Here is a 24,696-nt window from a genome sequence, read left to right as displayed (position 1 = left end):
AAGTCTTCTTTCTTTTGGACAATTTTCAGAATCTATCATAGTTGTGGGTACTTGGAAAGAAGCTGATTAAGATATGAATACTGCAATTCTATTTACAAGTTAGAAAAATCAAGGTAGGAAGTAGCATAAGGGCAAAGCATGAAAATCGGACATGGGAATGTTTAAAACATATTAAATAAAAAAAATTAGTAATAATTCAGGCATGGTGTGGTGCACACTTGTAATCCCAACTACTCAGCCTGCGGGATTACAAGTTTAAGGCTAGTTTAGGCAATTTAGCAAGACTCAAAGAGGGCTGGGGTTGTAACTCAGTGGTAAACCACTCCTAAGATTAATCCCTAGTACTAACCACACACAAAAGTTATAAAACAATTCATCTTTAATATTACATCATTTTTAAAATTTGAAAAATACAGTTTTATGCTTTAAAGACAAGAATACTATCTACCAAAATGTCATCAGGGATTATCTCTGGTAGCAGAATTAAGAGGGTTTTTTTTTTCTATTTTCCATTTTCTCATTTATTTTAGTGATTATGCATTATTGTACTAAAGAAAATTTTTTAGTTAAAAATATTTGTAGACTTTTTAGCAATAGAATATTTGTGAAAGATAGGACATGAAATTAATGGAAAACAAATACTCATTTGAGAAATTTGGTAGGAAATTCAACAAAATTATAATAATTATTCTTTCAGGTTGCTAGTTTATTGCTAATTATTTTCTGAACTTTTTCTCCATATTATAGCAGTTTATTTTTATAATTTTTTAAACCAATAAATTAGAGCAGTTTGTATTCTGGATAAGGGTGTTGATTTTAGGAGCACTTTGAGTCCCAAGCATAGTGCTGTGTGTACAAACAAGAACCTGATAAATATTTAGTGGAGATAAATTAGGTTTTGAATAGGTAACTAGAAATTTAAACCTGAAAGGAATCTTGGTGATGATTTAGTACAATTTCTTCATTTTATAGCTGAGGCTGTTGAGGTCTGTTTGATATTACTATACTTGTTATCTACTAATATAGCTAATTAGTGGACTAGAATTAATCTCTCAACAATAGACCCATGCTTTTTCAGCTCCTTGCAAGTTAAATAACAGAAAGATGTGTGTGTTCAACAGCTTTCAGAAAATCAAGGGCACTGTCAGCCCTCGAAACACACTTGAGTGGGAGATCAGGTACAAAGATAGCAGGGCCAGTTATGCTGGACAGCCTATGCCTGACTGGTGTCCAGTTGTTTCCTATCACTAGTCCTCTGAGGTCCAGTCCTCTTAAGTACACCAAGCTGGCCTTCCATGCTCAGGGTCTGTAAAATAGCACTTACTTGGCAGCTGTTGTTGTTTTGGTGTAATGTGGTATTTTGATATTTCTTTTTCAGTAAACTAAATAAATTGGAGCAATTGGAGGAACTGAACTTAAGTGGCAACAAGCTTAAAACCATTCCTACAACCATAGCCAACTGCAGAAGGCTGCACACCCTTGTTGCACACTCTAACAACATCAGCATTTTCCCAGAAATATTGCAGTTGCCTCAGATCCAGGTAATTTGATGTGCTGGAAGAAGTCCTGGTGGGGGAAATAGCCAGCGTGTGAATGAGATGCCTTTTTTTGAAGCAGGGTGGGGGTGTGTGTGCTGGGTTAGAACCCACCTCACACTTGTCAGGCAACTGTGGGCCACGTCCCCAGTCCAGAGATGGACTTCTTAGAAGGAAGAAGAAAGGAGTGTGAATGAGATTGTTCTTTTATAAGGAAGAAATAATATTTTAACATACTCAGATTGGAATTCAAGTATGCTTAATTCATTCCTGGGAATAAACTAAGTTATCCTTAGAAGATATAGTAGGAGATTGAGTATTGGGAATAAAGAACTAAACTAGAATTTATTTTATTTTGATTTCTGTTTCTTCTCAGTTTGTAGACCTAAGTTGCAACGACTTGACAGAAATTCTAATTCCAGAGGCTCTGCCTGCTACGTTACAAGACCTTGACCTAACTGGAAACACAAATCTGGTTCTGGAACACAAGACACTGGACATGTTTAGGTGGGGAAAACAATCTGAAATTAAATCCACATGTGTCTAGAGGCCCACCAATCATCTGTGGATCTTCTTTAGGACTGTGGACTCTCAGTTAGGAAAGACCCTAGGTTCTCTTCTTTGATTTTGATTCAGCTATAAATGGATGTTCTATTTCATAGTCAGTCTATTTATGTACAACTAAGCCCCATGTGGAATATTTTTACATGGAAGGCACAGATATTTTAGGTGGCACAGGTCACATTACAACATCTGAGAGACAATATATGTTAATTCATGCACCAAAGCTTTATTGTATTACAATACTTAAAATAAGTAGATGGTTGGCTGAAACTTACATGTCCCATTAATTGTAATGATATTTGTCTCTGTTTTTCCTCCTATCCCTTTCCTTTATTCTGCATCCAAGCCAGCGGGTTCATCATACTACTTTCTTTTAGCCTGTCTGGAAATACATCTTAGTCTTTCAAGAGATTGTTTTATAAAAACATGTTATTGTTTGGATAGTTTTTTAAAAATATAATGACAATATGGTATAACCTTCTTTCCTTCTACAGCCACATCACAACCTTGAAAATTGATCAAAAACCATTGCCAACCACAGATTCTACCGTTACATCAACCTTCTGGAGCCATGGACTGGCTGAGATGGCAGGACAGAGAAATAAGTGAGTATGTCAGCCATAGAGGCTAAGAAAGAAAAAAATCAGCTCCTGCCATCTTAGGACTAGGCTGATGCTCACAGCTGGGCCACAGTAGTTCTGTTGTGAATAAACAAATCACAGAATGTCACCATCAGATAAGATCCCTGAGACTCAAGTAAAGTAAACAAAATGAATGTGCAGGCCACAGAATACCCAGCAGCCCCCTCACAGCTCTTTCCTCATGCTAATTTTCCTTCTCTGTTGATAAGATTTATTGAGGGACTCAACTCTGTAATTGCCCCGATTTCTGATAGCCTACAATGTGATATGATCCTCCATTTCTCAGACTCTCCCAAAAGTAACCCATCCAAAGCCCACATCCTATACTAGGTTCTTTCCAGCACTCTCTTTTTATACAGTCCAGGATTCCATGGTGTGCATTCTTCCTTCCTGCAAGGAATACTAAACCCAACTTCAACCATAGGTATGCTGATGGTCTTTGGAATTGACAGACAACATCGATGAAGCCAGTCTCTAATCACTTCTACAGGAACATATCTCACCTTGCCAGCCTTTAACGGCCTTGCAAAGCTGTATAAATTGCCCATGAATGGGACTGAATTTCACCTTTCCTTAGGACATCAGGTCTTACAAATGCTGCTTACTTCTGGGGACATTTTTCATGTATAAATTTAAGATTTACCACATTCTTCTCTACCTTCAGTTAATAATTATTTATTTACTTTTGGTCCTGGGGTTTGAATTCAGTGGTGCATTTACTACTGAGATACTACCACATCCCCCCCCCGCTTTATTTTGAGACAGGGTCTCGATAAGTTGCTTAGGGCCTCGCTAAGTTGCCTGGGCTGGCCTTGAACTTCCAATCCCCCTGCCTCAGCCTCCTGAGTTGGCTTGGATAATAGTCATGCATCACTGTGCCCAGCTAATAACCAGTTTTTAAAAGGATGCTCCCTGAGGAATAATTGTTTACCCAGAAGCTTTCTTTGATGATTGTATTTCTTATCTTTCTATTCTAGGCTATGTGTGTCTGCCCTAGCTATGGATAACTTTGCAGAGGGGGTTGGAGCTGTATATGGCATGTTTGATGGGGACCGAAATGAGGAGCTACCACGCCTGCTGCAATGTACAATGGCAGATGTGCTTTTGGAAGAGGTACAGCAGTCAACAAATGACACAGTTTTCATGACCAACACTTTTTTGGTATCTCACAGGTAAGCAGGTGGGTTGAATAATCCCTAACTCAGCTCTACCTTTGGAAAATAAATCTGAGTCAGAAGGTGAAGATCTAAATTATGGGTGCCAGATCAAGGAGAGACCTGCTCCTTCCATGATTATACATCTCAGTATCAGCAGGATTGTGGGAACATTGGCATGTCATAGAGCCTTTGGAGTCATGTGCCTTCTCTGTTGAACCCAAAGACTGCTCTTTATGTTTAGAAGATTATGTTTTTATAGATGTATTTGTACATTTTAGGGAGAATGATGGTAAGATTTTATGGTTCTCCAAAGAGTCAAAAGCCTACAAAAGGTTAACATGCACTGGTTAGATTCATTTGTTTAGAATACTTCGTACTGGGTATTTACCCAACTAAGGTTTTCATTCAAGTCTAAACCACTGAACCAGATATGGTGGCACATTCCTGTAATCCCAGCGGTTTGGGAGGCTGAGGCAAGACAAGTTCAAAGCCAGTCTCAGATATTTAGCAAGGCCCTAAGTAACTTAGACTCTGTCTCAAAACAAAAAAAGGGCTGAGGATGTGACTCAGTGGTTTAGTACCCCTGGGTTCATTTCCCTGGTGTCCCCCACAAAAAAGTCTAAGCCACTTAAGGGCAAAACCCCCAACTACTGAAAATCTTAGTAGGTAATGGAGTGTCTTGCACATCTGGTGGGCTGCATAAAAGGATATGAACAACTAAGAGGTTGTAAACTTGTATACTCAAGGCTGAAATGGAACAGTCTGGAGCTCGGGCCAGTTTTTAACTGTCATTTACACAAAGCATCCTGTTGGAAAAGGAGTCCACTTTTCTATAGAACTGAGCTGGATACTTGACAAAATTAAGGGTTTTGGAACTCAATTAAGAAGTACCTTCGAAGAACCAGGCAAGGTACCATGCATTTTTCATCCTCTATTTTTTTTTTTTTTTAATACTGGGGATTGAACCCAGGGATGCTTTACCAATGAATTACATCTCAGTCCTTTTTATTTTTTATTTTGAGACAGGGTCTCACTAAGTTTCTGAGAGTCTCATTAAGTTGCTGAGGCTGGCCTTGAACTTGGTATCCTCCTGCCTCAGCCTCCCAAGTTGCTGAGATTAGAGGCCTGTGCCCTGTGCCCAGCTTCATCCTATATCTTTAATTATCAAAACAAAGCAAACAGGTAGATATTTTATCAGAGAAATTTCTTAGAGAAATAACTTGATGAGGATATGTAGCCAATAAATGACAGAGCTGGAATTTGAAACTATATTCTTCTGGTAGTGTCTGCTCTGTGTTAGTATTGTGTCCTAAGGGCAGGCAGTTCTCAATGTATTTTTCCAGGACTGGTATCCTGACCATCTTCAGAAACTTATTAGGCCAGTCCCTTGCCCAGTGAATCAGAAGCTCCAGGGCTAGGTCCAGCAACCTATGCTCTAATAATCATCAGACTCTCCAGATGATTCTGATATGCTGAAGTTTGAAAACCCCTGATATAGGAAGACTTTGATCAGACAGACATGCAATAGAGAAAGATGCACCTGCACTGCCCATCCCCCACTCTCTCTGTAAAGTTCTGTTTTTCCCATCAGCTGAGAGTCAAAGGCAATATCACCCATAGCAAGAGTCAGCCTTCAGGTGGATAGGGGTAGCAAGAGTCAGCCTTCAGGTGGATAGGGGTGAGGCTGCTTCACAATCCCATGGCAGAAGAATGAGGGAAGGATGGGTATGAAAGACTGCCACTTTTAAACTAGCCACTGTGTCCTCATTTTTCTTTCTTTTTAAACAGGAAATTAGGAATGGCTGGCCAGAAGCTGGGTTCCTCTGCTCTTCTGTGCTACATCCGCCCTGACACTGCTGATCCAACAAGTAGTTTTAGCTTGACTGTGGCTAATGTTGGCACGTGCCAAGCAGTCCTGTGCCGAGGTGGGAAGCCAGTGCCCCTTTCGAAAGTTTTCAGCCTGGAACAGGACCTGGAGGAGGCACGAAGGGTGAAGGATCAAAAAGCCATCATTACAGAGGTGCATCTCGCTTTCTGCCAGTCACTTTTGCTTCCCAATTCTAGTGAAGAGTGCTTTGAATGGAGGCAGTGAAGGTCCATTTTCTTCCTGTCATACCTTGTAAATTGTATTCAATGTAGGTAAATGTTCATTTCAGATGGTTTCAGTAAGAGCGCTAGAAGAAAATCTGAGCAGTTAAGGACTAGCAAAAAGAAGAAGCAAAATTAATTACAAAAGTCCTAATTTGCAATTAGGACTTTTAAATGAATAGCTAGCAAGTAAAATGAATGTTGTGTCTCATTTAGTTCCCAGCTTATCTACTTTGCTATTCCAAACAAGACAAAAGACTTCTATTTGTTTTTTTTTTATTTTTATTTTTTGGTACCAGGGATTGAACCCAGGGGCACTTAACCATCGAGCTACATCCCCAGTCCCCCACTTTTAAAATATTTTTTATTCTGAAACTGGGTCTCTTTGAGTTGCTTAGGGTCTCACTAAATTGCCGAGGCCTGACCTCGAACTTGTGATTCTCCTGCCTACCCTTCTAATTCTCTGGGATTACAGGTGTGCACCCCCATGTCTGGCTCTACTTAATCTATTTTTTTTTTTTTTAATGGATTGTTATGCTTTTGGTGTTAGGTCTAAAACCTCGTTGGCAAACTCAAGATACTCATATTTTCTTCTGTGTTACCTTCTAGGTATTTTATAAAAGTTTTGATTTTTACACTTAGGTCTTGGTCTGTTGTGAATTAATTTTTGTGAAAAGCGTAAGGTCTGTGTCTAGATTTTTTTTTTTTTTTGGCATGTGTATGTCCAGCTGTGCTGGCACCATTCTTTAAAAAGATTATTCTTTCTCCACTGTATTGCCTTTGCTCCTTTTTCAAAGATCAGTTGGCTGTTATTTGTGTGGACTCTACCACTGAGCTACATCTTTCCTACCCCACTTTGTTTTAGACAGGGTCACTAAGCTGCCAAAGCTCGCCTTTAACCTTAGCTCCTCCTGTTTCAGCCTCCCAAGTATCTGGGGTTACAGGTGTGCACCACTGCATTTTTATGTTATTTTAACCATGAATAATTTTTATCTATTATTTGCCAAGTACTGTTCCTTCAGAGTTTTGTTTAATATTACAATAACCCCCATTTTATTTTCATTTTCCAGTTGATGAAAATAGTTTAGTTTGTGGCAAATTCTGATAAATAAAAGCCAGAGAGTGACTGCAAGTGTCAAATTAATTTATTGATGATTTCAGAGTTTTTTTTTTTTTTTGGAGAAAAATCAATAAAATCAATTTCCAGCATATGAAATTCCCAACCTGCACCCAGGGATTTCCTTTTCATCTAAGTTTAGAATGATAGGGGATCCTATTTAATCTGCTGTTCATTCTTGGTGCGGCCCTACAAAGTAGGTAAATTATGCTATATATTTCAGACTTTCCCTTTAGGCCAAATAACCATAGAGATCATTTAGGACTTTAGCTACTTAGAGTTTTATCCATTGGAAGTCTTTTCAGTTATCAACTGCCTTTAAATGAGAAATTATTTTTAGTGATATATCTGAGTTTTGACCTAAGAGTACTAGGGATGGGAGAATTAAAGACAATTTTGCTCATTATATGTCTAACATGTTCCTCGCAGCATATCCTTCATGTTAGAACAAATATCTTTTAAGAAGGTGGTTCCTGAGCTGGGGATGTGGCTCAAGCGGTAACGTGCTCGCCTGGCATGCGCGGGGCGCTGGGTTCGATCCTCAGCACCATATAAAAAAAATAAAAATGAAGATGTTGTGTCCACCGAAAACTAAAAAATACACAATATTAAAAAAAAATATTCTCTCTCTCTCTCTCTCTCTCTCTCTCCTCTCTAAGAAAAAAAAAGAAGAAGAAGAAGGTGGTTCCTGGAGTTCACTTAAAATTGTACTGATCCTAGGGCACATCATATAATAACATAAATAATTTTATTTTATTTATTTTAAAATGTTTTGGAGAATGAAAATGTTGCATGTTTTTGTTGCTTTCTCAAAATTTTTATTCTGCTCATCTCTAGGATAACAAAGTGAATGGGGTAACCTGTTGTACCCGGATGCTGGGCTGTACCTACCTTTATCCTTGGATCCTCCCCAAGCCCCATATATCTTCCACACCACTTACTATTCAAGATGAATTGCTGATTCTGGGAAACAGAGCATTATGGGAACACTTGTCATACACAGAAGCTATTAACGCAGTGCGTCATGTACAAGATCCATTAGCAGCTGCTAAGAAACTGTGCACATTAGCACAGAGCTATGGCTGTCAGGATAATGTGGGGGCCATGGTGGTTTATTTGAACATTGGTGAGGAAGGCTGCACTTGTGAAATGAATGGACTCACCCTCCCAGGACCTGTGGGATTTGCTTCCACCAGCACCATCAAGGATGCTCCTAAACCAACCACTCCTTCCTCCAGTAGTGGCATTGCCTCTGAGTTCAGCAGTGAGATGTCCACCTCGGAGGTGAGCAGTGAAGTGGGCTCCACTGCTTCTGATGAACATAACATTGTGGGCCTGGAGGCTGGTTTGCTTCCACGGCCAGAGAGGCGCTGCAGCCTCCACCCAGCACCCACCTCTGGGGTGTTTCAGCGCCAGCCTTCTTGTGCAACCTTCTCCAGTAATCAGTCTGACAATGGCCTTGACAGTGATGATGACCAGCCTGTTGAAGGGGTCATAATCAATGGCAGCAAGGTAGAAGTAGAAGTAGATATCCACTGTTGCCGAGGAAGAGATCTTGAGAGCTGTCCTACCCTTACAGAGAATTCTTCCACCCCATGTCCTGAGGAACATGCTAGAGGGTTGTTTTTTGGGATCCGGAGACAGAACAGTGTAAATAGTGGCATACTTCTGCCAATGTGTAGGGACAAAATGGAGTTACAGAAGTCTCCTTCTACTTCCTGTCTCTATGGCAAGAAGCTCTCCAATGGCTCAATTGTGCCCCTAGAAGATAGCCTGAACCTCATTGAAGTGGCCACAGAAGCACCCAAGAGGAAAACTGGCTATTTTGCTGCCCCTACTCAGCTGGAGCCAGAGGATCAGTTTGTTGTACCTCGTGACCTGGAGGAAGACGTGAAGGAGCAAATGAAACAGCATCAGGAAAGCAGGCCTGAGCCCGAGCCCGAGCCCAGTGAAGAGGATCGGACCGAGCCCCCAGAGGAGTTTGACACAGCACTATGATTCTGCCACTGTTGCGGGCACAGTGTGAGAAAAGGCTTTTGTGGTGTTGGGGAGGGACCCTTCCAGAGGCATTTTGCCTTTGTGTTTCTAACCAGAAATGTGTGGGGTAAAACTCAAGAGCCCAAAAAGGTGAGAGCTATCAGGGCCTGACCCTGGATGAGCCAGTACCACCATCAGTGTTAAGTTTTGCATTTAACCTGCATTGGAATTCCCAGAGTTACTGGGAGGAAAGCAGAAGTCGTTCTCTGTCAGTCCTACCACCTGCCATTAACCCTTTCTCTCCTAGGATCATTTTGAGAATTTGCCTGCCTGGGCAGGAAAGGGACTATTTCTGTGGAGGAAATAACTGAAGGTTGATTCCCTTTACTAATTGCTGCTGATGGATCTCCGTGACAGAGAAATCACCTTATCTTTCAGACTAACTAATGGGGTGTGATGTGACTAGTCACATGGCTTTTCATTCTTCTCTACGAGAATATAGCCTATCAAAATGATGTTTATTGGAGATGTAGAACCAATCAAACAGATAATTTATGTAAGTAATGTAATGAGAGCACTTTTCATTGACTGTGAACTTTTTATTTTTGAATCTGCACTCGAGCCAATCTTCTTAGAGGCAGCCCAACACCTTTGTCCATAGGCAGAGAGATAATTGAGTATTGGAGCCTTCTGTGAGGGTACTTGGAAAGGCCCTGGATTGAGCTATTGGATGTCAAAGTGTGAAAGCTCCTGAGGAACATGGGGTAGAGAGGAATCTTCTTTTGGGGATAAAGCTGGGGAAGGAGCAAAGACTTCCTTCCCCATATCAGAAAAAGAGTCATTCCTTAACAGATGTGATACCCACTAGGAATGTGATTTGAGCAGATCACAAGGTAGGCACTTGGGGATTGGCCTCTTTCCCTTACCATGTGGTAGAATTGGCAGCCAGCTTCCTGACAGGCAGGGCCAACACCAGCACTGCTGGCATCCAGGAATCTTGAATTACAGCAGATGATTCCCAAACAGATGGAGGCTATGTGAGAACAGATGGGTGGATGGAGCTCACAGGTTAGATGTGTTCCTTCTTTCTCCAAAGTGAGAAATGGTTTTCTAGAATGTTGGAAGTGAGTTGTCAAACCTTGCACTAAAGGTTTGACAGTGTACCTATCTGAAAACTGCTAACTCGCTTCATGTGGTTTCAGAGTACTGGACTCAATACCAATATAAGACAGACTCGAGAAATTCTTAACTTGATTTTTCCTTTTTTTTTTGGCACATTCCACATAACTCTAGCAAAATGCAATTCCTTCTGTATGTTTGTTGCTTTTTCCATTAAAAGATTTTCTTAAGCAAACTAATTCCTATTTCTAGTCCTACAAAATTTTGGCATTGCTTGATTTTACCCATTGAGAAATGTGCTTTGAAGTTTTAAGACATTTCATAGTTTGAAAACAAGAAAACAGAGTGACCATTTTTAATTTGTTTCATCAGAAACAAAATGTTAAATATAATGTTGGAAGTATATGTTAATTTCTTTGTGGGTTCTTTTTGGGAGAGTTTGGGGGGAGTTTTTGTTCAAAGCAATAGTCAAAAATTAGATGACCTGTCCACAAATAGTTATGTCTCTTCATTCTCTCAGAGGCTCCATACCCATGTGCATGTGTCATTAGGGTACATTCTTAGGGAAAGTACCCCATTCTGTATACCCCATTGGCTACCTAATGTTCAACTCTCAAGAATTTGAACTTGAGTCCCCAAATCATCAGGAACACTTGACTTCCTTCCGTCAAACTACTGATCAGCTACTGAAAAACTTTAGAACTCAGGTCTTTGATTTGAAGTGGGGAATATGGTGGCTCATACAAAGTTTAGGTGCTGTTAGAAAGATGGGTACAATAGTATGTTGCCACCTTATTTTTATATGGGAATGAAAAAAGAAAATGAAGGAAAAACCCAAGATGTTAGTGATGGGTGATATCAAACATCTTCCTACTCAGACAGCAGAACCTTTGGGTTCTGAATAGACTAGTGAGTGATGTTGTCTAAAAATTAAAGCTATTTTGGGAAAATACCACTTTAGTAGTATAGTCTTATAAAAATTGTCATTTATCTGTGACTACTTTTCTTCTATTTGTTTCCTGTCCTACTTATTGGAACCACCTCAAAACCCAGGTCCATATTGACCTTTCCAAAAGTAGTGTGTTTGCTTTTTGGTCAACAAAACTCTGAAATTCCACATGTATTTTGATGTGGTGGAGTTATTTTCAGGTACCATTAGGTCTGATGAAAACCTCTATTATAGGATATACCAAAACTGATTATTCTTTTTTTTTTTTTTGCAATTTCCTTTCATTCATATCCTTCTACAGTTGTTCTGTATTAAAACAGAAGGTTAAAAGGCCATAGTTCATTACCAAAAATACATACCCCATTTGCCCTATGAGGTAATTGACAGATGTTGTGTTATCTGAGTAGGCTGTCAAATGAAAGCCAGTAATCTGTCTGCAAATGAGTGTCATTTTTCTCAATACCTTAACTCAGAGGGTTATGTTCCCCGGGTGGGCAGAGTACAGGTGATCCCTAGCATGGAGAGCCTGGTCTCTGCCTGATTCTTGGGTCTCTGCATGTACCTCCCACTTAACAGAGTTTAAGATAATTTCTGGAAAAAAAAAAAAAACTCCTGGTTATGGGTGCAGTTCAGGAGTCCCATGGGGAAAGGAAAATACATGTGGCTTGATATATTTATCCAAATGGATTGGAAATACACCCGAAATTTTCAATGTTGGTATGACATAAAGCTCTAGTGCTACCATAGTCAAATCATTGAATTACCATTTCTGACGTAGTGAGGGCTTTATTATACTACTGTAGAGTGTATATGTGCAATAAGTCATTGAACCCATTTTCCTGGCGTACAGAAGAGCCAACACAAGCAACATGGCATCACTGGGTGCTATTACAATTGCTTGTAGCGAGTGCTATTTTCCAGGAGATGGAGCCAGTTGCGTTTGGCAGATCTATTAAATGATGCTCTTCTTTCTATGTAGACCTTCAACAAAAGCAGGTACTTGGAAGCCACAGGCTCACCTTCTTTATCTATTTAATAACTATCAATGAAGAGACCTCCATAAGGGAGCATATGGCTGTTAATGATAAATGTATCAATTACTAAAGAATTAGTCTCCAAGCCATCCAGTGATGTCCACAGCATCACTGTAGAACTGTCTTGTCACTTTTTACTTCCCTCTGGGTGGAGCCTTCCAGACTCCCCAATCATGGACACAAGTTATTCTTTCTTTCCAGTTAGTGACTTTGCCCCGTGGTTGGGTAAGTACTTCCTAGACTGAGAAAAGTGGCTGCAGTCAAACCTGCTCTGTTTCCCTCATTTGGTGATTAATCAGCATAAGCTCCTTGTATTCTAAATCTCATGCACCTCTCCCAGATGCTGTAGGGTTTCTCTGTTGCCACTGGATGTCAGCCAGACAGTGGGCTCATATCTATGGTTTTGTGCAATCATCGTTGTATTGTAGTCCTAAGACTCATTATAGTGTATTTTTGATATTTTTGAAATGTGTTAAATTTTTTAATTCAATAATATGAGCCAGAGCATGTTGCAGCAAATCTATTGTTTGTAAAAAATAATAACAATAATAAATAAAATAAAATGGAATATCTTTTTCATGCCTTTGTTTTAAAATGGAATGCTTGTTATTTTACAAATATTTTAGCATGAATCTAGAATTTTCTCCCTAACTTTTATTATAGAATTAGGTTCTTAACCAAAAGTAGTTTTAAGATCTTTCTTTCTCTTTCTCTTTTTAAAAATATTTATTTTTTAGTTGTAGTTGGACACAATGCCTTTATTTTATAATTTATTTTTACATCATGCTGAGGATCGAACCCAGGGCCTCGCACTCTACCACTAAGCCACAACCCCAGCCCCTTTCTTCTCTTTCCTGCTTCAGGAAGATAAGCAAGAACAAACACGTGGAGTATATTCCATGACACTTTGAGGCTATATGAGTTAAGGCAAAATATTCTTTGAAGGGAAAGCAAGAAACAAGAGACAGGTAAACAAGAAATGAAAGGCGGAGACCAGGCAGAGATACACACGAGAATTTATTTATCAGAACTGACAAATAAAAGTCATCTCTCTATAGCGGAGAGAGGGGCAAAACAGGCTTGGGTTCCAGGACTTTTATAGGGCAGGCTCAGGAATCAGAGTTGGTCCCTAATGCGGGTGGTTAAGGGTTGGGTTGGTATGAGGGAAAGGTGAGCCTTTCTCAGAAAGGCCCTTGGGCAGGAAAGCAAAACTTTTTCCTGAATATGGCAGCTGTCACTTAAGACAGCCATCTAGATGCTAAGCAAGGACCTTATATTCTTGATCACCTTTTGTATTAGCTTTATATCACTGTAATAAAATATCTGACACAGGTTACTTTTGAAGAAGAGTTTGGGAGCCTTAGGGGCATGGCACTGGCATTGGTTCAGGTCTCAGCGGTGTCATGTCATGGTGGATAGCAATGGCAGAAGCATGTTTGGGAGCCAGCAATTACATCTCACATCAAGGAGCAGAGAGAGCTGTGTGGGACCCAACTTAGGCTTTTATATAATAATCCCCTCAGAACTACCAGAGGATCCCAGGAGACCCATTTTCTGAGGACTTGTACCCAGTGACCTAAGGTCCTCCTCCCACAAGACCTCATCTCCCATTAGCGCCACCCTGTGTATCAAGCCTTCGATCACAGTGGACTCTTGGGGGACACTCCAACTACACACAAACAGCACCATTTCAAGTGAAATAGCAATAAAGGTTTTTAAGAAACATCATATCCTGACTTGGTTCATATGTTCCCAATGATGGGAAGCAGTCCTTATTTACATGAAGGTTATTAGCTGATCAGAAGAAACTCGATTATAAATGATCTGCAGCTCTTCTTTAAATAATCACAAAGTGGGTGATGACAGGCTGTGTGCAGAGTGGGCCGTCACATGTTCCATAACATAATGGCTTCATGGTAGAACTTCAGTTTAGTGGTTTTTGCTTCCAACATACTTTTAATCTACTTAGAGCCTACAAATGGGTGCCGCCATCCTTGCCCCCACTGTTGTCTCCTGACTTCCAAGGAAGATTAGCTACCTTGCTCCAAATAAAGGCCATGTTAAAGGCATTTTGCAGATTTCCTCATCTAGAGAATGAACATTTTGAAAACTTAGGTTTGACAACTGTTGCCTCAACACCTGATTACTGGTTACTACACCACCATCTACTTTAATACCCTAGTTCCATAAGATATGCCTCCCTGGTCCCGGGTGGCAGAAACACATTTCTTTGGATATGTTCTGCACTCCCTAGGACACTGAAGGCAAAAGCATGTTAGTCACCATCAGGTGATTCAGTAGGTCTGAGTTCTGTCTGTTACTTGAAAGTTTTGTCATTTAGGCAAGTTATGGCACTTTCCTAAGGCTTGCACACTCATGTGCTCTCAATTCTCTTTCTCTAGTGCTGAGAATTGAACTGAGTGCCTCATGCATGCTAGGCAAACACTCTGCCACTGAGCTGCATCCCCACCCAGAGGTTCTTATTTGTTAAGATAGTATCTGTCATCAGTCATGAACTTAAATAAGAGGACCCAAAGTACTTGAGCACAGTGATGTACTTGGCCCATAGCTTTCAATGAAATGTTAATTATTGGGTAAAACACTTGGTCTTCTTGAACCTTGTTATTCTCTTCTTGAATAACAAATCTTGACAAGTGGTGAATAAGTGCTAAAGCTTTTGAACCTTATAAAACTGTGGACATGCATGAGTATTGTTAAAGTCACCCATAGGCTCCTATCAGTGAAGAGAGCTGCATCTCAGGAGCAGTATCCCAGCTGGGCCTGGGCACAAAGCTGAAGTCAAGTAGTCCAAAGTCCCCATTTTATCTAGCAAAAGGCCCAGCATGGGCAAAGATCATTTAACAGGGATATGATCTTTGAGAATAAATGCTAGTTGAGACCAGTGTATGTGTGCATTGTTCTCTTGAGGAGTGGGTGTTTGTTTTTTACTGCTGTTAAAATCTCTGCCACTCAAGAGAAATTTGTGTGGACTCTAGTCACTGCCCCAAGCTAAGGGTGCCAGGAAGCACCTTTCTGTGGCATAGTGGACTTTATTCCAACTGAGCAATAGAGATTTCCAGTTGGTTGTTTTCTTCCAAGCTTTGTTCTCTCATTTCTTTGTGAATTTTACTTCTGACTTTTTTTTGTCTTGGATAGGTTCCATAAGAATTAGCTATGGAAAAGCAAGAGAATGCGAAAAAGACCCAGATGAAGAGAATGTGAATATTTCTAGTTGGATCTGACACAAACGGAAACATTTGAGACTAACTGTAAAGTACAAGAACAGGTATAACACTTCAGATGGCAATTACTGAAAAGACGTTTAAGATTCCATGTCAGAAATCTGTTACATTATGAAGATGGTGCAGGGGGATGAGGGTCACTATCTTCCTTGGAAGGCCTGCAAGTAGGGGAATGCAGAAGTGAGAAGTTCTCCAATTAGCCTTTGGAGTCTAGTAAAATTAACTGCTTTATCTTTGAAATTAGTTGAATGACATCTTTAAGAAGCTTGTGAGTTTTCTCACTATTTGGAAACCTCATGTTTAAAAAAATTCTAAATACTTCAAAATGAATTCCAGTGGATGGGAATAGAAACCCTCTTGGAATAGCTGGTAGGAAATATTTTCCGTGAGCCCCGAGGCAGGGGTCCTGAGGACGATCAAGCTTGCTGAAAACATCTCTTTCCCAGAAACCCAACTCCCATCTCTTAAAGAAGGGGGCTGCTTGGCAGTATGCAGGTGCAGGGGACACTGGTGGCACTCAAACAGAAGAATTCTTCCCCTCTGGGGACAGGGGAGATTTACCCATTTAGAATTCACTCACAGCACTGCTTTACAGTCTTTCCCTGGAACCAAGCAAGGATTGCTTATTCCTTTTGACGACTCAAGATAGTTATGACAGGTGAGATTTCTACTGTAACACTGGACGTGTTACCCTCGGATGTGTTGTTCTCAGCTTCTGAAATTTCTCTGGCTAGTTGGCTATTTCTACCATTATCATATGGTAAGATAGCATCACCATCAGGGGATAGCCTGACTTCTGATGTTGCTTTTTGTACTAGTTTTCTCAAGTGATCATCGGGTCAGCCAACAAGGACATACTGACCTCCCTTTACAACAGAAAAATGAGACAATTAACTCTGCATTCGTACCAAAAGAAGCACTTATAAAATTGAGTATGTGAAAACCAGTTGTTTGCAGTGGCTGTGAAAGACTTGACTCTTGAGAGAGACAATGGGGTTGGGTTGACAATTATGTTCCAGAAGGTCTCCCTTAGAGCGTCCCAGACCACAGGTATTCTGGGACATCCCTGCCATTTCTCTGCTCTTCTTGGCTGTCTTTGTAGAACTTCTGTTCCCGATAGCTCCGCAGGGCCAGTACCACACTGGCACTGTACATAATCACCAGGAGACAAGCAAAGGTGGCTGCTGCTCCGTCAGTGCCTGCCAGCTGGCAGTTCATCCAGGTGAGACCCTTGCGGGCATAGAGCCTCTCTCTTGTTTTGCAGGTGTCCGTGGAGTTGATCTGCAATGCCACGTGGAGGTAAACGCCAATGCCTACGCAGTAGCCCACTGCTGCCAGGAGGCTGAAGGCGGCCTCCAAGAGGAGCCACTTTCTAGGCAGTTTTGTTAGGCTCTTGGCTCCTTGGAGTAAAACGCCCATGGTGAGGGCACCCAGCCCCAGAGAAACAGCCACACCGCCATATATCAGAGGCGCCCGGAGGACTGTATACTTCTGGTCCAGTTGCCGAACTTCCTCCAGCTCAGTGCCCTCAAATGGTGAGTAGTAGTTGTTTCCGAAGCCACCACCACTGGCAAAGCTGGCGCTGAATCCAGCAAGGACAAAGTAGGAGGCCACGATACACATGAGAACCATCCCGTTCAAAATCACCTCCACTATCTGTACCACACCTAGAGGAAGAGAGAGTCAAGGTAAACACTGACATCACTCACCAGGTCAGACTAGCGGATCTGCTGACCCGATTGTAAGAACATGGTCACATTCAACATCAACATTCTTGAATTGCTTGTGGTGGGTGGTTGTTTTAAAAATATGTTTGAAATATCAGAATGCCACTTTGAGAAATTTTAGGCTGTTCTTATAAATACTCCATACACATTTACCATGTAACCCTGTGACTGATAATGAGATTAAGAGATTTATCCTAAAGAAATGAAAACTTTTGTCCACAAAAGAACACATACAGTAGTGTTCATAGTAGGTTTATTTATTATTTATTGGTGCTGGGGATTGAACCCAGGGCCTTGTGCATGTGAGGCAGGCACTCTACCAACTGAGCTATATCCGCAGCCCACAGTAGGTTTATTCATAATAGCCCAATACTGGGAACAACCCCAATGTCCTTCAGTGGGTGAACGATTACACAGGTACACTCATGCCACAGAATGCACTGATGAGCAATAAAAAGGAATGAGCTGTTGACATAGACAACAACGTGGACGAATCTCAAGGGAATTATGATGATCGAAAAAAAGCCAGGCTCAAAAGGTTACATACTGAGTGAGAGGAAAAGGAGATGGGTGTGGCTATAAAAACACCAGGGATGTCTGTGATGATCCGGCAGCTCTGGATGGTGGTGGTGGTAACCAGAACCTACACGTGAAAAAACTGCATAGACTACACACATTGTTTATAGTTATGCAAGATGTAACATTGGGGAAAATCAGGTTAAGGGCACACAGGCATTTCTCTGTACCATTTTTGTGACTTGTGAATATATCAAAATGATTTTTTTGTGTGTGTGTGTGGTGCTGGGGATATAAACTAGAGCCTTTTGCATGCTAGACAAGCAACTTCACCACTGAGCTGCATCTTTAGCCCAACATAAAAAGTTTTAAAAAACAACATAAGAATTAGCTGGGCACAGTGGTGCACACCTGTAATCCCAGTGGCTTGGGAGGCTAGGGCAGGAGGATCTCAAGTTCAAAGCTACTTTCAGCAAATTAGTGAGACTGTTAAAAAAAAAAAAAAGGTGGGGGAGGCTAGAGATGTGGCTCAGTGGTTAAGCACTCCTAGATTCAATCCTCACTACCAAAACCCCCTCAAAAAAAAAAAAAAAAAAAAAAAAACTTACACATAAACTGAGAAAATCCATTCAAGTCTCTACACATGGTTCTCTATCCTTAACCACTTAAGTTTCCATTACAATTGTCCAGTGTTCCTTTATACAAATAAAAGCATACACAAGTCTGCATTTCATCCCTTCTCTGGCTTTTTTCACAAAAGTGTACCATATTCGAAGGTCTGTATTTGCATTTTGCATTTACTATACCCTACCGCTCTCTCCACATCAGTTTCTACAGAATGACCACATTCTTTGTGCATGGCCTCCAACTTCATTGTATGGATGGACCAGTCTGTTCAACCAGATGGATCCTGATGGATACTTGGACTGTTCACTTAGTGGTGCAGAGTGGGGACAGTGTTCTTTTTTTTTTTTTTTAATATTTACCCTTTAATTTTCGGTGGACACAACATCTTTATTTTATTTTTATGTGGTGCTGAGGATCGAACCCAGCGTCCTGCGCATGCCAGGTGAGCACGCCACGGCTTGAGCCACATCCCCAGCCCGGGACAGTGTTCTTTTAAGTTTAAGGAATCCACAAATGCTGCAAGATAGTAAGAGCCAACAGAGACTGAATATCTTCTTGTCCGAGCTTAGCTTTCATCTGGTACCAACAGAGGTTCCAGACCCTTCTGAGGAGAATGTCTGTTATCATTTCCTTGGGATTCAGAGGTGAGAAAGAAGGGAAATGCAAATGGACCTGGAGTGGAAACACCAGGTTCAAGTCCCCACTGTTTCCTGCCTTGTGATATTGCCCATGTCATTCAGTCTTTCTAAGCCTCAGACACTTTATCTGACCAATGAAGACAAGGTTTCCAGTCTTATCCCACAAGGCTGTGGTGAGGGCCAAGCACAGCTGGCCCTCCATACCTGCAGGTTCTGCATCTACAGATTAAACCAAGGATTGAAAATATTTGAAAAAAAATTTAACTGTACAGAACATGTAGACTCTTTTCTTGTCATTATTTCCTGAACAATACAGCAAAAATGACAATTCCCATGGCATTTGCATGGGATTGGGGATTGTAATTTTTAAAAAATACTTATTTTTTAGTTGTAGTTGGACACAACGCCTTTTATTTATTTATTTTCATGTGGTGCTGAGGATCGAACCCAGGGCCTGGAACATGCTAGGTAAGCACTCTACCGCTGAGCCACAACCCCAGCCCCTGGATTGTAATTAGTCTAGAGATGATTTAAAGTATACAGAGAATATGCATAGATTAGTTACAAATACTATGCCATTTTATACAAGGGACTGGTACATCCTTAGATTTTGGTGTCCACGGGGGATTCTGGAACCAGCTCCCCTGTGCATACCAAGGGATGACTGTCTCTGAAAATCACAGGTTATTGTTTCTAAAATGTAAATTGGTGAGAGGCTTAAGAAATGGGACAGATTTATTAAGAGTGTTGTTTCCAGAATTAAGACAACCATCAATGACATAGGTGGCACAGTGAAGTCTATAATCTGGGCAGCTAAAGGACATAGGCGACAGTGGGCTTGCTATTCCTATCTCCTGTGGGCCCACACAAATTCCTGAAGGACCAAGAGACACAGCAGTCATGGGCTCTCACTTGAGAAGCTGCATTCTTTTAATTTAAAAATCCAAGTAACATCAGACCCAGACTGCCCAAGATTTAGGAAATATGACCATTTTCCTTCTGGGACAGATTCTTCCAAACCAGTGGAGTCCTGACCCATGTAGCACACATCTGCTGGGCTGAAATGGAATAAATCTAGCTCTTGTGAATCACCCTACTGACAGCAACAACTGAGAGGGATAACAGCTGACTTCTGGGTCTAATGATATTGGGTCTGTTGAAGGAATATGATCATGTATTTTTGTTCCAGGAACCAGCCAAGCCTGAGCTGGCTTAGCTACCAATATCAAACAGGTTCAAGTATTTTTAAGCAAGCTGCTAGTGCAGAAAGAGACACAGGCACCAGAGAAATATGATAGGGATGACCACCAGAGATAGCTGTCACTTATATCCAAGTTGGGATGGAACAAGTGTTCAGGAAGACAGCAAAGAACTCTGTAGAAGTGTAGACTCAAAAACTCACAGATCTTTGCTATAAATAGCATCTTTCTGGGTAAGGCTGTTTTTGTGGCTGGCCATTTAATACCCCTTAATCATACATCTACCTCTGCCTTTGCACTATAAATTTAATTCTTAAAAAAACAAAAATGGAGGAAAGCAAATCCAATTTTTAATTTTTTTTATTTTTCTAAAATGAATACATGTTCAGTCATGTATAAAATTAAAAATTAAAAAAATCCCCTTCTCTCTACAAAACTGTTAATACTTTCTTATGTATTATTCAAGAAATTTGACAATCATACACATACATGTATCAGAACTTCCTTTTCTAAACTCAAACTTATCTTCTAAATGCAATAAATTGACCTTATTCAAGAGAATGATATAAACATATTTTAAAGAGAACCATCATTTTGAAATTCAAATTTTTCTTTGGATTTTTTTTGTTTGGATTCACATAAGCAAAGAATGGACTTGTACCAAGAATATATTGTAATGTTCCATAAGTCATTATTCCATGTGCAGTAAAAACCCATGAAGTTGTCTGGCCAAAAGTGACATTCTTCTGTTGGGAAGGATTATACATTCTTTTCTTCTGGATGGATCCTGAATTCCAGACCTCAGGTTTAATTCTTCATACAATGATACATTTAGGAGAGGTACAAAACACTTATTGAGTTTTCCAGCCATTGTGAGGGGCTTACAGAATAGCTTCTTTGCAATCCAGTGAGTTAACTGACTCCTCTTTGCCCAGCCCACGCCCACTTGCAACTTAAATTTTCCAGGGGTAGCTCTTCTGGAAGCCCTGCCCCCTTTTCCCGGTGAACTGTGGCAGCGGAAGGACTATGGGCTATCTGCTGAAGACAGCTGTGTCCAGAACAGTTCAGGCTAAAGTTATCTCCTGCCTCTGTGACTTCTGATGAACTCTGAAGATAAGGTACTTTCAATTTGCTTGGTTATTTTCCCTCATTTAATCAAGAACTATACTTCTTTCTCTGTCTCTTTTAGTACCGGGGAATGAACCCAGGGGTGTTTTACCACTGAGCTACATCCTTGGTCCTTTTTCTTTTATTTTGAGACAGGGTCTCACTAAGTTGTGAGACTGGCTTTGAATTTGCAATCCTCCTGCCTCAGCCTCCAGAGTTGCCGGGATTACAGTGTGTGCCACTATGTACCACATGCCTTACCCCTGTGAGTCCTGGATTCCAGGCTTTATTTATTTATTTATTTAAAAAAATAATTTTGGTTAGGGGGCTGGGGTTGTGGCTCAGTGGTAGAGCGCTTGCCTAACATATGCAAGGCACTGGGTTTGATTCTCAACACAACATATAAAAATAAATGAATAAAATAAAGATCCATCAACATCTTAAAAAAAATTTTCTTTTGGTTACTCCCTCAATAACAGGATTCCAAAATCCAAAGTTTGTTGTGCCAAAGAATGCTGCTTCACACAACTGGGAGCTAAGCCCACCTCTACTGAAGTTGGCTTGCTACTTTTGAAGTTCTGGCAAGTTTTACAACAAAGAATTCTTACAAAAGATGGTAGTTCAGAGTAATTTCCATCACTTATATTTGGTAGAATGTTTTAAGAAGCCTAAAACACCAACATTTCTGGAGGCTTCTCTTTCAGTTTCTTGACTTTTAGGTAACCCCTGATGGCTAAGACAGCTCCCACGGTAAAGACCCCAATACCCAGGGCTGCGAAGACCCCAGCTCCTATATCTCCACCATGGAAACTGCAGCTGAAGCCACTGTACCCTTTGCTTTGGTACAGTGCTTCCCTCTCTTTACACACAGGCGAGCCATAGGCAGCGGAGAGGTAGTGGAAGAAGTAGTACAAGGCTGGGATGTATGCCCCAGCAATGAGCATGTCCAATAGGCCTTCGATCACCAGCCACAGAGGACAGTGCCATGGGACCCGCAGGACACCCATGGCAGTGACCAGGCAGGAGAAGGCCATGAGGGCTCCACTATAGGCCATTGTTGCAGTGACCATGGGCAGCTTGAGCTGGTAGAACTGGATATCCAACTGCTGGGCTTTCTCTCCATCTGGACCCTCAAAACCACTGTAAGCCCCCCCATACTGGTAGTAGTAAATACCCCCCAGGCTGGTGATGCCTGTGTAGCCCCCTGTGGAATTGTAAGATACAGAGCTGCAGGCCAGGATCAGCAAGTTCAGCAGAACCTCCAGCATCTGACAGCAGGCTGCAAAAAAAGGGTGCATTACCATTTTAAGAGATGCTTTTTGCAAATGGAGGCTCTTCCACCTCCAGGCTCATCTTCCCCAAGGAAGCTCACACCCCTGGCTCTTCATTCTGCTCCCTGGGGCAATCAAAACTGTGTAATTTAGCATTAGGTGGTAGCACGGAACCATGGTCTCTAGAAATGGTGTTGGAAATACTTTGCATTGAAAAAAGTAACTCCTCAAGAGCAAAGCGGCCTGCCCAGGAGAGGTCAGAAAGAGGGGAGAGAAGTCGTGCCCATTAGAAAGAAAGGCATCCTGCAGGGAGGGCGAGAACATTCCATACCACCACCTAAAACACTAAAAAAAAACGTCATCTCTTTATGTGTGCTCTACGGTCTCTTCAATTTGAAAGAGATTTCTCCAAGTTTGAAGAAGATCATAGCAGTTAAAAATATGCAATGAAGTTTTAAAAAAAGCATGAAAATTATACATCAAAACATTGAATGTGGCAGCTGGGGGTGTGGCTCAGTGGTAGAGCACTTGCCTAGCATGTATGAGGCACTGGGTTCGATTCTCAGCATCGCATATAAATAAATGAAATAAAGATCCATCAACAACTAGGAAAAAAAAAATGTCTGTGGGCCTGGGAGTGAGCTCAGTGGTAAGCAGTAAAAAAAATGTTGACTGTGGTTTTTCGCTTATTAAAAATATCAAAGATTAAGTTAATTGATTCTAGGATACTTACTGGATTAAAGAAACTACTTCTGGATTTCAACTCCATAAATATGTCTTATAAAGTTTAATTTCATTTTATTTAGTTTTCCTAAAGAGTAATCATTTGGGCTGGAATATTTCCCCAGAGTTCAATTCCTTCAGTGCCCATGGCTTCTTTATCTTGGACTAGGGAAGGTATCTGCTCTCCTTAAAATCAACTTTATTGAGATACAACTTACACACAATAAAATGTCTCATTTTCAGTGTACTGGCTTGATGAGTCTTGACAAGTGTAACCATAATCAAGATACAGAGCACATGAATTTCCCTAGGAGCACTTTGTGGTCAACTCCTCTCCTCCTCCCTGGGCAGCCTCTGACCTGCTTCCTCTGATTAGAAGTTGGTTTTATCTTAAATGTCATGTACCTGGAATTATACAGTAATGTACTTTCATGAACTCTGGCTTCTTTTGCTCAGCACAATAGAAAGTTGGTATTTCTGAGCTGGCACTGTACGCTCTGGGATCAGCCCAGTGGCCTTTCCCTGGCTGCAAGGGAAATAGGCCTGCTTCCAGCTGGCCTATTTCCTGTGTGACATCAATGTACTCTTTAATTGAAATGATGGTACTCTTTAATTGAAATGCCATCTTCACTTGTAACTCTCTGTCCAAATGCAAATAATATCACTGTTTTTCTTTAATTATAAAACTTATTGCAAGAAAGGAAATGTAAATAAGAGAAATAAATTAACCACTGTGAACATTATATATAATATATATTGATTTTTTAATTATACACATGTGTGTGTATATTTATACACACACACACACACATACATATATATGTGGTGAGTATGTATGTGTGGGTGTGTATGGTACTGGGGATTGAACCCAGGGCCTCTTGAGCATGCTAGGCAAGCATTCCACCACTGAGCTACCTCCCAGTATTTTTTATTTTTATTATCTATCTATTTATGTAGCTAGCTAGCTATTTACTTTGGTACTGGAATTGAACCCAGGGGCACTTAACCACTGAGCCACCTCCCCAGCCCCTTTTTTATATTTTATTTAGAGACAGGGTCTCACTAAGTTGCTGAGGCTGGTTTTGAACTTTAGATCCTCCTGCCTCAGCCTTCCGAGCCACTGGGATTACAGATATGCACCACCCCACTTGGCCTTTGGAGACAGGGTCTCACTAAGTTTCTGAGGCTGGCCTTGAACTTGCAATCCTTTGGTATTATATGTGTATGCCATAGTGCCTGGTGGACAATTTAGTTTCTAGACTTTTGTACCACATGTTCATAATTTTTATTGTTGTTTGTTTGCTTTTATCTACTATTGTATGACCTATTTTTCCACTTAAGAATATAGTATGAATATTTTTCTATCTCAGTAAATATAAATCTACTTCATAACCTTAAAAAACATATGATGGGCTGGGGATGTGGCTCAAGCGGTAACTCTCGCTCTCTCTCTCTCTCTCTCTTA

At 40.8% G+C, this 24,696-nt stretch overlaps 2 protein-coding genes across 6 annotated transcripts in view; one reads left to right on the top strand and one right to left on the bottom strand.

The window, feature by feature from the left end:
* Phlpp2 (PH domain and leucine rich repeat protein phosphatase 2) overlaps positions 1–11,779 on the top strand; it is a 66,279-nt gene extending 54,500 nt beyond the window's left edge. The window contains exons 14-19 of the mRNA XM_015496114.2: positions 1,379–1,541; positions 1,912–2,042; positions 2,594–2,704; positions 3,718–3,912; positions 5,686–5,917; positions 7,940–11,779. Of these exons, the coding sequence (XP_015351600.1) occupies positions 1,379–1,541; positions 1,912–2,042; positions 2,594–2,704; positions 3,718–3,912; positions 5,686–5,917; positions 7,940–9,100 (1,993 nt within the window). The 3' untranslated portion in view covers positions 9,101–11,779. The remainder of the gene's footprint in view (positions 1–1,378; positions 1,542–1,911; positions 2,043–2,593; positions 2,705–3,717; positions 3,913–5,685; positions 5,918–7,939) is intronic.
* Positions 11,780–13,179: 1,400 nt separating this feature from the next.
* The window catches only part of Marveld3 (MARVEL domain containing 3), a 34,603-nt gene continuing 23,086 nt past the window's right edge, over positions 13,180–24,696 (bottom strand). For 4 of the 5 annotated variants that reach the window (XM_015496112.2, XM_048792694.1, XM_048792693.1 and 1 more), the window contains one exon: positions 13,180–17,090. In XM_015496112.2, the coding sequence (XP_015351598.1) occupies positions 16,453–17,090 (638 nt within the window). In that variant the 3' untranslated portion in view covers positions 13,180–16,452. Of the gene's footprint in view, positions 17,091–20,472; positions 22,517–24,696 lie in introns of those variants that run through there. The other variant, XM_015496113.2, reaches the window with a different exon arrangement.

This window comes from Marmota marmota, unplaced genomic scaffold (genome assembly GCF_001458135.2).
Source record: "Marmota marmota marmota unplaced genomic scaffold, marMar, whole genome shotgun sequence".
In the NCBI taxonomy this organism is placed as follows: domain Eukaryota; kingdom Metazoa; phylum Chordata; class Mammalia; order Rodentia; family Sciuridae; genus Marmota; species Marmota marmota.
This window is presented reverse-complemented; position numbering and strand designations above follow the sequence as displayed.